The sequence below is a fragment of the Strix aluco genome, chromosome 2 (genome assembly GCF_031877795.1).
Source record: "Strix aluco isolate bStrAlu1 chromosome 2, bStrAlu1.hap1, whole genome shotgun sequence".
In the NCBI taxonomy this organism is placed as follows: Eukaryota; Metazoa; Chordata; class Aves; order Strigiformes; family Strigidae; genus Strix; species Strix aluco.
Window position 1 is genome coordinate 120855879 of NC_133932.1, and position 13787 is coordinate 120869665.

The 13787-nt window shown below is 37.3% G+C and overlaps 1 protein-coding gene across 1 annotated transcript in view; it reads left to right on the top strand.

Annotated features, from left to right (window-relative positions):
• The window catches only part of GUCY1A2 (guanylate cyclase 1 soluble subunit alpha 2), a 174406-nt gene that overhangs the window by 137949 nt on the left and 22670 nt on the right, over positions 1 to 13787 (top strand). Inside the window, exon 7 of the mRNA XM_074816150.1 lies at positions 6312 to 6466. Coding sequence (XP_074672251.1) covers positions 6312 to 6466 — 155 coding nt within the window. The remainder of the gene's footprint in view (positions 1 to 6311; positions 6467 to 13787) is intronic.

Consider the following 13787-nt stretch of genomic DNA (forward strand, 5'->3'; position numbering starts at 1 on the left):
GTACTTTATTTGTCTGAGAAATGGTAGCGTTCAAATATCCACATACATTATTGAAACTGGTGTTGAAAGTCCTGATTCAGCAGAACACTTCCTATTTTATTTAAATGCTTTCCTGGCTTGGGACATCCATGTGCCTGGAAGGATTTCCATACAGCTACTGCCACATATCAGGCCTCAGCTCGGCTACCAGCTCAGCACAAAGTCTTGAGCAGCTGCCAGTCAGTCACATTATTAAGGCTTGAAATGCTCCAGGCTGGCTGAGTGGGGGATTACTTCTGCCCGTGGTTGCTTTCCAAACTGTGTCACCTACTTCCCAGCCTGCCCTCACTTCAGCTCAGTGTCTGTGTAAGGCAGGCAGTTCTGTGAAAATGAATTTTGAGCCTTCTGGATGCAGTTAATCTGTGAGGCAATCTGAGACTTCTCTTTCCTGCATGGGAGTATGTTTTTCAGAGTGTGAGAATTGTTTATTAAGGTCCTTCTCTCACTGTGTGCAGTGGGAAGAATGTGTACAGCTACCACTCCCATGAAATATTATCGTAGTTCATATTTGAGGAGGAACTGTGAACACCAAACACCTTTCCTCTACAAAAATAATTTCTTTTGGCTCAGGAAATCCCTGAACTAAAAATTACTGGTTGGAGAGAGGGAATTCTGGAAATGAGCATGTATTTTTGCCCTGTGCTTATCAGAAGACAGGTTATATGTACCTCTGTATTGAATTGGAAAGTCTGCTTGCCTGTTATAACATTAACTGCTCCTTACTGGCAAAGAAAAAGAAAGGAACCCACAGACTCTTCTTTTTCCTACTCTGCCTTTCAATACTGTCCACAAAGAGACTTGACTTTTCAACTCGGAAATCATTCCTCACTGTCATGTCTATATGTAATTCTTCGTGCTGTCGCCTATTAGGAAAGACATCTCTGATGTCTCCTTTCTCTTCTGAATTGAGCATGACTTACGCTTTTAAAAATAGATCTGTAAGCCCTTAACCAAGATTACAGGTGCTTTTGGACAGCACCATGTACATAAGAAGCTTGAAGAATAATTAAAAAAACAGTTAATTTTTCTTTCAGGAATTACAGCTTGAACCATTATTTTGTGGTCTAATTAGTAAAGAAAGTATTTTTAAGTCTTGTAATGCAATGTCCCACTTTTGACTGAAGGGAAATACAGGTTTTAATGTGTTCAGTTGGTTATCAATACGCAGACATATATTGGTCAAAAATGTTAGATTTGAGGAGGTTTTATAGAATGTTCTTGAGAAGACAATGATACTTCTCAGACTGTAGAATGGTGTCTTTCCACTTGCATTTTAATGTCAAAGTTTTTTCCTCAAAAATTACAAGGGGAAATTAGAGGGAAAGGAGAATGAATTTTTCATCAGGGTTTCAAAAGACAAAAAAGCTTAGGAGCTTTGAACATAAAGCAAATTATTGGATTTGCTTATTGTGAATGTACTGATTAACAGAAGAAGCTATTAAGGAATAAATCAGCAATGATGAAATTTACTTTAGGCATGCTTCTGCATTCCTTTACTCTTCATAAAATATTTTTGCTTCTTCACCATAAAGTGAGTGTAGATGCGTTGTGAGTTTTCAGTGTTGCAATTACTTTCACCTCACTTGGAATAGGCTTTGTTTTGATGGAAGAGTGAAGTTTTCAGTATGGTGCCACTGGAAATGATAGAAACCAGACAGCAGGTGAAAACAAAACAAAACCCAGCACTTTTACCTATAAAAAGGGAAAATCATGCTTTGGCAATGAGGAGGTGTAAAAGGGAGTAACACACAACTCTTCTAAGATTCAGTATATCCGAAAAACACATTATAGAATGTTCAATTCAGAAAAACAAAATATTCTTATATTGATCATCCCTGTTTGTTATTGACTTTTCTCTCTCAGTCCAGTCTGGACTATCAGTTCTCATTGATACCACTTCTGGCACATTTCCCCATCAGAGGATGACCATAGCTCCAGTGCTTTTTATCTTTCCTTGTGAACCTTCTTTATCTATCACTATTATACAAAACCACTATCCCTCCTGTCACTCAGGTGTTAGATATTTCTGCTTCCTGTGCCTTACCCTGTAGGCAATATCCAAATACTGCTACATTTTCTTTAAAATTTTTGGAAGCTTCTTTCTTTTCCACATAGCTATGTCTTTCCTCTCATCCTCCGTTGATCAATGCAGGCTGCTTTTCTTTTACGCCTCTGACACTCACATCAGCTTTTCTCCACCTCACTATTACCACAGCTGCTTCAAAGATCAAATTAATTAATCTTTCCTCTCCCTGTCATTTTCCACTGTAAATCTTTCCATTGCAGCCAGTTCAAGTTGTTCCTCTTTATCTAAAAGGCCTCTCACAGGTCTCTTGCTCTTTTTCACACCTGTTCATGTTTCATTCCCCGTTGTGCCTTCCAATATTCTGCTCTAGAAATGTCTTTGGCCTTTGTCCATCTCTTCATTGTTCCTTAACTATGGGGGTCTGGTATCTCCTGGTTTGGTTTTTTTTGGGGGGGTGGGGGTTGTTTTTTTGTGGGGCTTTTTTGTGTTTTTTTTTTTTTGTTTTTTTCTTTTTTTTTTTTTCACATCTGTCTTCTCTTTGTGAATATTTCCAAAGAGCTGTCTTTCCATTTGTATGCATAACGCCTCTGAACTTGCAGTCTCAGTTATATGCTGCCCTTTTATCATTAGCCAGCTAATTAAGGACACATAAAGGAGCAGTCAGCACAGATGAAGAGCATGCATTTTATTAAAAATGCTCAATTTAAGTGTAAATTATACATATAATGTATATTATACATATATTTAAAGGACATAAATGAATAAATATGATAGACAAATAATGCATGCTAGTGTTGCCACCTAATTTGCATTTCATATGTTATTAATAACCTTTACTGATAACTGTTCTGGGAAAGCACTTATAAGGGCTGCATATACAATATAGCTTGGGAACTATAGATATACATGTATAACTGTTGTTATTGTTCTAAGTCAAGCTCTAGGCAGATTTTCTTTTGCTGCAAACCTAATATGAGAGGTTGATGTGCCCCAGTTAAGTGTCTTGTTGCTAATAATTTGATTACACATTTTCTTCCTTTGTAAAAAAAAAAAAAAAAAAAAGCCTTAAACTGTTAACACTTTTCAACTCAGTGAGGAAAAAGCCAGAATACCTTATCTGCAGATGAAATAAAATCTTGAAAAGACATTTTTATGAAAAGCATATTTCACTAAAAAGAAATATATGACCAATATAATGGTTATTCTCAACATAAGAAGGCACACCAAGGAATACTTCATGGCAATAGCATCAGTGTTGCAGGCTTTTTCTTGTAGAGAACCATATAATGAAGCAGAAGTGGAGCTTTATTGCAAGGCATTCTTGGTGTAATTTTTGTCTTGTATCAGGCATTTATCTCTACGGTTTAATGAGAAAACCTATATCAACTTTCTTGCACCCAATGAAAACTTCAGGTTTTGGCACTCTCATCAGTAGCTTTATGTAGTTTAACCGTGTTTATGAGAACATCTGCCTTTTTTGGTGTAGGAGCATGTTTTTTAAAAAAATCAGATACTACATAACACAAAATGTCATGTAGTCAAACAAACCAAGGGTTTTAAAAATCTCTTTAGATACATACTATATTAAACAGAAAAGCTGTTTCCTTTCTTCTTCTGAAAGTCAAGCAGTTCACAGAAGATCTAAACTATGTACTCCTAAGCGAAACTTTAAATATCCATTTATTTCTGCTCCCAGCCTCAGTTTTTCTGTGGAAGTTGGCATGGCTTTAGCTTCATTTTCCTAATCTTGCAAAGGAAAATATTTTTATATTAAGGGTGCTATATCAGCTTGTCTTTTTTTTTCAGCAAATCTGCTTTTCTTGGCACATGCAGAAAAGTTACAACCACAAAGGCCATTTCCTCAGTGTCTTTTTGAGACAATCATGAGAAAAGATCTTGAAAGCATTTAGTGTGTGAGTGGGGTTTGGGTTCTTCAAAAGAGCCTAAAACTTTCTTCCTGAGAATTTGGAAATCCTTTGGAAGTCCTATTTCACTGAAGCACTGAATGATAAAAAACTGTGTGGACACATAAAAGGAAGCACTTCAAGAGTGAAAGCAGAAAAACAACCACCAACAACTTTAGCTTTCACTGCATATATTGCAAAAGTAAATTTTATTTTTTAGTACATTTTTTGCTACCAGATTTTCCTTCCACTCTAATGTATACTCTCATTTCCACTTTCCAACAGCAAAACAAAGCTAGTGGTTTTTCTTACAGTTTCAGTCTGGCCTTCACATGTGATTGAATGTACACTAGAAGAGGTCACAGCAGGTGGTTTATTTGTGATTCTTAAATAAATGTGCAGAGTCGTAGCGGAACAAATAGATAGCATTAGCTCTGTTCTTAAAATTGTGTACAAAATAACTAATCCTTCTTCCATCTCACAAACAAGACACTGTAAATAAGTTCTTTATTGAAAGCTGACAGCATGCTTGCTATTGTGTGAGCAAGACTTTCTGCTTGTAATCTTTTGCTGAGGGCAGGTACTGACCTCACTAATACGCAGAAGGGCTATTTGCTCACTTCTTGACGGCAGGAGCACTTTTTTCACTGGAAGTAAATAATGGTGTTTAAATGTATTTTGTGGCAAAAGCAGGAAGTCTTCATGCCCCAAAATAATGCAGGTTTGCACAGATGTTCAAAGCCAAAGCAAGTTTGTGAGTGCTTCCCAGCCCCACAGGATAGAGTATTTGAAGTATTTCAGTAGCTGCCTTCCAAACTGTAGTAAAGGTTTGAAAGATTAATTAAATTTGAGTGCTATTTATTCATATTTTTTTAAAAAAAAAATCCTAGTCTGTAATTAACGGCATTATTGTGAAGATTGAAAGTTTTATGTTGCCTGTGAGAATGTTGTAAGTAATATCACACTGAATGCAGAACAGCATGTTCTTAGGTTATGCATGGACTTAGTGTATAGCAGATATAATGCTATACCTATTGTCTGTGGCATATAAGAGAGGAATAAAATGAAGAGGGTGCTTATCTGCATGATAAAAGTCTTGGACGCACGGGAAGGACTATACTCAGTGAAATAATGTGGGGTCCCACATGTTCGTAGAACTTCATGGACACCAAGGTTATAAAATGCTGGCATTTGTCTTAACGCTAAAAACATGAGTACAATACATATTTGAGTAAATATGTATTGTGGTGTTAAAAAAATAGGGATTGGCAGACAAAAGCACAGTGCGATAACTGTGCATTAAATCAAAGGACAATATTGAGTATAGTAGTATTCAAGTCACTGATTCAGACCCCATCAGACCCTCTGTTTTAGTAGCTGCTATTTATTTTCTTCATGTTATCTCATGTTTTGCAGCAGTTCAGTTACTACGAGTAAGAGTATCCTCAGAAGGTATAAATATCTTCTTTTAATTTTTTTAATATTATAAAGTTAACAAGAGAAAGACTTTCCTACTTGTAAAAATTATTTTCTTGGCAAACACAGTTGGTTGCCAAAATGTATGCAGAATAAGTCTCTGTTCGATTATTCACTCTGAAAGAAACTTGGCTGGTGACTTCAAGCTTTACAGAACAATGTAATTGCCATGTCTTGGACAGATACAGGGGATGATTGCTAGAATAGCCACATGGTTTTTTTTAATTTGCTGGAGATTTATTTCTACTTATTTTGGGACACACACAATTATTTTAAAAACCATTGGTGCCTTAATCTTTAGCATGTTCACTATTGTAATATCTCTTAGTCTGACAAAGCGAGAAAGACCTTAGACCTTGAGGACTCTGGAAGAAGAAAATACGAAGAAGATAAAAGTACCATATTCATCCACTCCACTTTACTATTCTTTATGCCATTTTGAGAAAATTTGTGTCTTTTACTTTAAAGCCTGTGTTAGAAGTGGTGGCAAAAACAACCCTCCGTAATGTATCTATTTGTGTAATTAGATGGCTCATGCTGCAGTAACTCTGGGTGACCCCATCCTATTCTGTTCATGATTCCTGTTTTGAGTGATGTACTCTCCAGAAAATGTGCACAGATGAAGAAAATAATTTTAGTAGAAAGATAACCATGGTTTTGTGTTTGGTTTTTTTTGTTTTTTTTTTTTTTTAACTGCATCTGTTTTAAGCTAGAGGAATGGGAGAGCCTGTTTTCTTCCAGTTCACTTTTCTTTGGTTTATTATTTTCTGAAAGGGTTGCTGTGACTGGCTTATAAATAAGTGCTAATGACATTACTGTGGGCAGCACGAGAGAGACAGACTGACATGGATCTCATGTTTTTCCAGATGAGGATAGGCATTCACTCAGGATCAGTGCTGGCCGGTGTTGTTGGTGTAAGAATGCCACGTTACTGTCTCTTTGGGAACAACGTCACCCTTGCAAGCAAGTTCGAGTCAGGAAGTCACCCACGCCGCATCAATGTCAGTCCAACCACATACCAGTAAGTCCTCCTAGCCTTCTCATACTGGTTTTATTTCAGCCTGTTTTGAGTTCAGTCTTGTAACGTTCTGTCCTCAACACATGAACTTCAACAGAAAGTCGACAGGGACAACTGGAAAGAGGTGTTGCCTGAGGCTGTCAGTGTTTGCAGGTTTGCATCAGAATGTGCAAAGAAGTCAGACAGTGGAGGCAGGAAAGCACAACAGGAGGGCCAACCATTCTTGCCTGAAATAATGTGTAACTGAGGAAGTGGAAGATGTCTCCCGAAGCGCCATGGTTTTATGCACTATTAACAGCTTTAGGCTAGGGATTTTGATTCCACCTGCTAGACACAGTTTATGGAGAGAAGCATATTCCCATTGGCTCAGAAGAAAGTCTTTAATTTTGCCAGTGATGCCCAGCTTTGAAAGAGTATTTATGCTTTCTTGAAGACAAAATTTCTTATTTAGCACTGTAAAGAGACACTTGATTGAAGCATTTTCTTAATGTAAGGAAAAAGATTGAAAATGGCAAAGCATTATCCCTAGCTCTTTGAAGAAATTATGCAAATAGAGGGAAAGTTTGATTAAATCTGGTTATGAGGAACAGCTCCTAAATAAAAAAGGTGTTCCTTATTGTTCAAATTTGACAGCTTGACTATTAGAATTTCTGCTGCTTTGATTACTACTGATGTACTCACTATTTTGGCAGGAGATCTCAATCTTACTCTTTTTCTAATGTTCCATATCTGAACTAATTTTCTGAAGTACGGCATTGCTCAGGTTTTGTAACTGTTTTTCTGTGGTAAATCTGTACACAATTGCTCAAGAAATACTGCTTTTCTTTCTTTTTTTTCTTATACAGAACTGTGAATCTCAATATTTTTTTCCCATACCTCTCTATGTAAATTAAAGTTTTAAATGGGATTTCTTCATCCAAGAATTTAAGTGTCTGATATGCTAAAATGTAAATCAGTCAGAAAATAAAAGTAATGAAACCTAGTGAATAAAATTACTTTTGTAGAGCCCATTCACTCGAGATCAGATTTACAGAATGGTGCAAGTGTAGTTATTTGGACAAGAGGCAGAAAAACTGAATAGACTTTTCATCATAAAGTGAATGGAAGCAGATTCATACAGCTGTCTGGTAACATGCAAGAGAAACACAGACCCAACCTACTATTTGGTATAGAAAATCATGTTCATTTAAATACAAATAAATTCAGTAAATATATAGGAAATTGCTGTTAGGAGCTTGGTGTCACTTGAAAAGAAGTTGTCTTTGGGACCTTCCAGGTACAGTATTCTAGTGGCTTATGTTCCTGGTCTTCCACTGCGGGATAGGAGAAACCTTCTAAGATATTGTTTGAAAAAAGAACACAAAATTGTTGACCAGCTGTGTTCCAGTTTTGAAAACTTATGCAGTAGCAGGGCCTTCGGTGTTAATTCTATACAAATGGAGGTAAGTGATTCTGGCAAAAAGTGACAAAGGCCCTGTGACAGGGACATGAAATTTTCTTGTACAGGAACAGTTCTTATAAAGGGATGTTTTCCAACCTGAGAAGGTCTTTGAGATACTCTGAAAGTGCAGTTCATACTTTTTCAGAAGAGAGATCTTAGTGCTTCATAAATGTGTTTCAGGGGTGTGATTCCACTCAGGGCTATGGTGTTGCTGAAGTTTGTGTCCCTGAGAGAAGAAATTGATGAACTAGACAGTTTCATGTTATTTCAAGAAAAATACAGTTGGAAATATAAGTAGTGAGTATACACAGGGCCAATGATGCACAAAACTCTTTTCTTGGCAGAGTCACTTCGAGTCTGCCAGTGCTGTTGAGTTTGGTTGTGAGAGGGATATGGCCCATCTTCTGATCTGTGGTCGTTGTTGAGCAACCTGATCTAGTTGAATCCCCCTGATGTTGCCAGGGGATTGGAGCAGATTACCTTTAAAGGTCTCTTCCAGCCTAAACAATTCTATGATTCTATGTTTTTTCATCACATTGCTGGTAAAAGGTCTGTTCTGAAAGCCAGTTAAAGGGCTTGTATATGGAGTTTGTTAGAAATCCTTGCTTTTATGCTGCCCTTTATCTGACTCCAAGTACACTGTAGCACAGAGAAGATGGCTTCTGTTTGTCTGTGTCTCACCTCTACCTGGCTGCCATTGGTCATAGCGTACTGTTAACAAGTCAAATACGGGTAGCTGGGGTTTGGAGAGCATTCCTACTAAGACCTAACTAGCATAATGTGAGTCAGATGTTCTCACCCTTTATGTCTTCCAGGTTGTATGAAAAAGGGGGCTACAATTTTTTTCGCTTCCCTTTAATCCTAGAAATCCAGTAGCAACAGGACCATTTTTTCCAGAATGGCCAAACTTTTACCTTACGTGGTTATCATGTCTGGCCTTACCTTCCAGAAAGTTACAAATTCAGACTGTTGCTTTCAAAAAGGGAAGATAGTAGAAAAGTGACTGATGATGCAGTAATGCTATAACATAAAATTGCAAAACAAAACACAACAAAATACAGAATTACTGGTATTTATTTGCATTATTGTACCATGTAAAAAATCTGCCATTATGTGCTGAACAAATTCAGTGCTCAATTCAGAGAACTTTAAGTGCAGGTAACAGACTAGACACATGGTTACAGGCAAAGGAAGTAGAAATGGCAAGAAAATATATGTTTGAATGAGAGGCAGTTATCATTCAAGATGAATATCTAAAAGTAACGGTGAAAAGGCTAGGAATGAGTTTATTTTACATGCTTTAGAAATTTATGAAAAAACAAAATTAATGTGCATGAGATGAGTTTGGCTACTTCATACCTTCTGGCATGGTTGAAAGCATGAGGACAGAGGGAAGAAGTCAAGAAATTACACTGCTGACACAGTGGTCAGGAGAGGCTGCAATTACAAAGTACACTATAGGGCAGGATTATTCAGAGCTTCTGAAGGTGATCTAGGAGGTTTGAACGTAATATACTGGTATTATCCAAATAAACAAGTAGTGATCTGATGCATCTGTATATAACTTTTCTTAAATATAATTTGTGTGAGTATATAATTTGCTGTGTACAAATAAAGTGATTCATCGCAAACTGAAATGTCTTTATAGTTGACCTTCTATTCCATCAAATTCTTCTATTTGATCATACCGTGCTGCTGTGTACTCAGTTAATATTTTTATTATTTAAGAAGCAATGTTTTCCAAAGTAGATAATTTTGCAATCAGTATGAAAATAACAGAATTTTCAATTAATTAAAACTACTGGCATTTATCATTACGTGTTTGTCTATCATGCCCCCTGATGAAAATTCTGATACAGTTTTTGTGCTTACAAAGCATGCAGATACTGGAAACACGTCTAATACTTATCAGCTTCCATTTTACAGTACAGATTATGCATTATAAAGCATCATCAGCATTCAAATGATAATCACACTTCAGAATGCCTATTATTGGTTTCAGACACTTCCCTGTGAGCCCATAATCTGCCTATGTAAGAATCAGAGTCTAAAATTATAAATATAAGATGTCGCGTTGCCTAGCAGCAGCAGGGAACCTGCAGCAGCCTTGCTCCAGTTACACCTGTCGGGGCACAGCTCTGCGGTGTGAAACAGCACCTCTTATAAAGGTGGCCTTTGAATCTGTTGGGCATAAGAGCTCACTTCTGTTCACAGTATCTTGTTCTCTTGACTCAGACAGGTCTTTTGACTGAAGCCCCATTTGCTTTGAATCACAGAGTACTGTAAAATGAGAGCACTGGAACAGCATGGGTAGAACTTCCAGTGAAACATGTGGAAACTGGAGAGGGAGTGGTCAGGAAGGAATAGGAGAAGAATAACACATTTCTCTGTTCCTGTAGTAAGCTAGCAAATCCGGCTCAAGGTTTATGTAATTCATCTACATTATCCTGAACTGAATAAAATTACCCTATTTTCTATACTCAGGAAGGAAGCACAGTGAGATTTACGAGACTCTTCTTCAGCACAGAAGAGAGAGAAAATATTTTTTAATTCTTTGTTTCAGCCTTGAGTAATTATATTTATCAGATATTAATATAGTATGCGTACATTCATTCTGTTTCCCTAATAGTATTACAGTGTAATGCCTTGGGATCTCAAAGCAGTTATCAAAAGCAGGTAAACATAATTGTTGCTATTTGTCAAGTAACTATTTAAAAATTAATCCTGTTTTACCTCTTCTTTCCACTTCTGGTCTTTTCCAGCATGTATTTCCCTTGTGGAGAAGGTGCTTCTGACATCAGATATTGGGTACAGATACTTTCCATTATCAGATGCTGGGTAATACATCTGGGACCTGAGTTTAGGCAAAGATCAACAGCCTGTATCCCACATCCTTATCTCATTTAGGAGAAAGAGCAACCGAGCATACCTTCTTATTGAGCTGGGTGAGGTCACTGCTAGTTCACCTGACTAAATTGCCCCTCAGCCTTTGAAAATGATTAAAAACTGCAGAATTTGAATAGGTTTTTAACAGTTATCTCACAAAATGGTGTATGGAAAAAGGTTTACTTTTAGGTAATTAAGGGTGTATATACATCTCTATAGGGATTTTAAATTAAAAGTGTGCATTTCGATAAATTCCTTATAGATTTTTATTTTAATAAAATTATTTTCCCCACAGGTTATATCTATATCTACATCTGCATTTTTCTGCCTCCTATGGACAAACAAATGGATTTGTTCTCCAAGAGACTTTTCAGATTATTTTAAATTTTATTTCTGAGCATCCTTTACAAAACTGTTTCTTTTTATATTGGTCAGTTCACCATGGGGACATATTGGTGGACAGGCAATTTATTTATAGACAGAAAGGGAACACAGCTTATACATGGACACAAAAAGTTATTGTTCATCTAATTAAAGTATTAAGTCTAGTCAAAATTAACTGGTTTATTCTTGGTTTTCTGTTCCCAATGTCATTTGCCTCCATAAGGCTGCACTCCCGTAGTCACTGTGATTTGTGATTACGGTCCTGGGGCCTCTGCTGTCCTCCTGTGCTTGTGCTTCGTGACATTACATTTTTATTCAAGGTTCATAGATAGTTCACTCTATGCAGAATATATCTCTGTTAGATCACTGTTCATTAGTTAACAGTATATGTTACACCACAGTTCCACACAGCTAAACTAAAGCTAAAACGTACTTAGTCAATAGTCATCTGACTGCTAGACAACTGCTAAAACTACAAAAAGCTCAAGCCTGGACAAATTCAGACAAGTCCTGAGGCCAGCACTGTTAGATCAATGCAAAGCCTGGGGCCTTTTACTAGTGATGGTGCAATCCTGTTCATTGAGCCTCATTCTCTGATGTCCCAAACAGGGAGCAGAGACAGAATTTCTTCTGCTTAGTGGCTGTGAAATAAAAGTATTAAAGGTCACGGACAGGCACTCACCGTGCTGAGCTGCATCTGATATACAATATATTGCATTAAAAAATCATGGCTAGTCCTTTCATAATCTTATTAAGTTGATCTAAATAAAAGAACACCAATACATGAGCTTTCAGAGTTTAAAAAAACCAAAGTACAATGTGAAGTGAATTAGATCCAGACATAGTCAGGTTTTTTCAGTGTCCTGGTCTTTCTAGCATGTATAGAAACTGAGGGAGAAATTCAAAGCCACTAAAATTTGGAACCAAATGCACTGATTTTTGGCATTACAATAGCAAATTCATATTTTTATACAGTTAATTTTATGATCAGCCTACCAATATTTCTAATGAGTACCATAATAATTTATCATCTGAATTCATAAGGAAACAAATGAGCTGGTATATGTTATCAAACCAGATGCCCAGCTGGTGAAGTGACCCAACACTTGTTGTTACAGAGGAAGGGATCAGTAGTCCAGCAGGTTACCTTCTGATAACCCATTTGGGAACCCATTAATTAAATTTTCCTAATTGTACCAATTAATAGGTGGATGTGAACAAGGTTAACTACAGTTTTTACAGCTCTCTAAGAGTTAGGGCAGAAAGAACCTTTTCTTTTGTTGATAGCTATCCCATAAATGTTACCTTTCACAGGAAGATTGACCTGGCCGCTTCACTTTTCTTGGTGCATACTATATTTAGGAAAGCAGTGCATATTCTCCTTTATTTTAGTGCATTGTATTTTTTTTAGAAATATTGTTCAAATTTTGGTCTATACAAAACAATTTTGCTAAAAGACGTTTACACTGGAGTTCAGTTCTGAGTGGATGTTTTTTTCAACTCTGATTCACCAAATTGCCAAACCCTGACTTGACTTTTATTTAGGGTGCGTGGAAATTCCTTCTACAGAGGTTAAAATGTGTGTGTATATATATGTACACAAAATCAAAGGTGAATAAATATTTGGCTGTTCTTAATACCTTACTTGAATATTACATTCTTGTTACATGGTTTATTGAGCAAATAGTATAATTAGTCTCATATCTAATTAGATATGAACGTGTGTTTGAAGGTTATTCTGTAATACATATTTTATATACATATATATCAGTTTATGGTACTTATCTCGGGAACTGTGATGTAAAGTGTATCCACTGTACATTTTATGGAGGGCCTGAAGAGGACAGAGGGGAGCAAACCATGCAGTCAGGTGAAGATGCTGTTGTTCTGGGGAGGCTGATACTGTATCCTCAGCTGTTCCTGCCGTGGTCAGGGGACTGTGAGTGGCAAGCTTGGCAAGCAAGAGCAGGAGCTTGGCCAAGGATGGGCTGCATCACCACCAGGATTACTGTCTGTTGACTCTGGAAGGATTTGGCCTGACTGCATGTCCTGAAGGTGTCTTTTGAGAAAGCCTGGTGTAAAAGGCGAGAGAAAAGACAGGCCCCTAAGCACTACAAATTATGCGATATGCCAGGCTCTTGCAGCCGAACAAACCTGTTGGCATTTGCTGGGCTTTGCAAAATTTGCTGGGATGTGGTGACCTGTGCTAGCCATGTCCAGCAAGCACTAGTCACAGCAATGGGGAGGAGGTTTCGAAGGTTTACACACACTGTACGGGCAATGTGTCCTCTGAAGACCTCATGGTGGAACTCAAGGTATTAGAACAAGCTGAAGCTAGGCAAGTGCTTCCTCAGCACTGCTGTTTCTCAGAGCAGCTAAGAGTTGAGTTGGTTCATGTGGTAAATCATTTATTCCTTTATCTGTGGACATACGGTTCTCAAAGAAGATCATCTTTTGTGTTTCCAAAGGAGTTGCTCTTTATATTTCTAAAGGAGTTGATACTCCAGGCTGCTAAGTGGCTGCTCCTCTTACCATCTTATTCCTCCATTTGGACAGATCCTTCAGTTTGTGATTGTATCTTGTTTGGGAAGGAATAGAGCAAATTAGCCCACT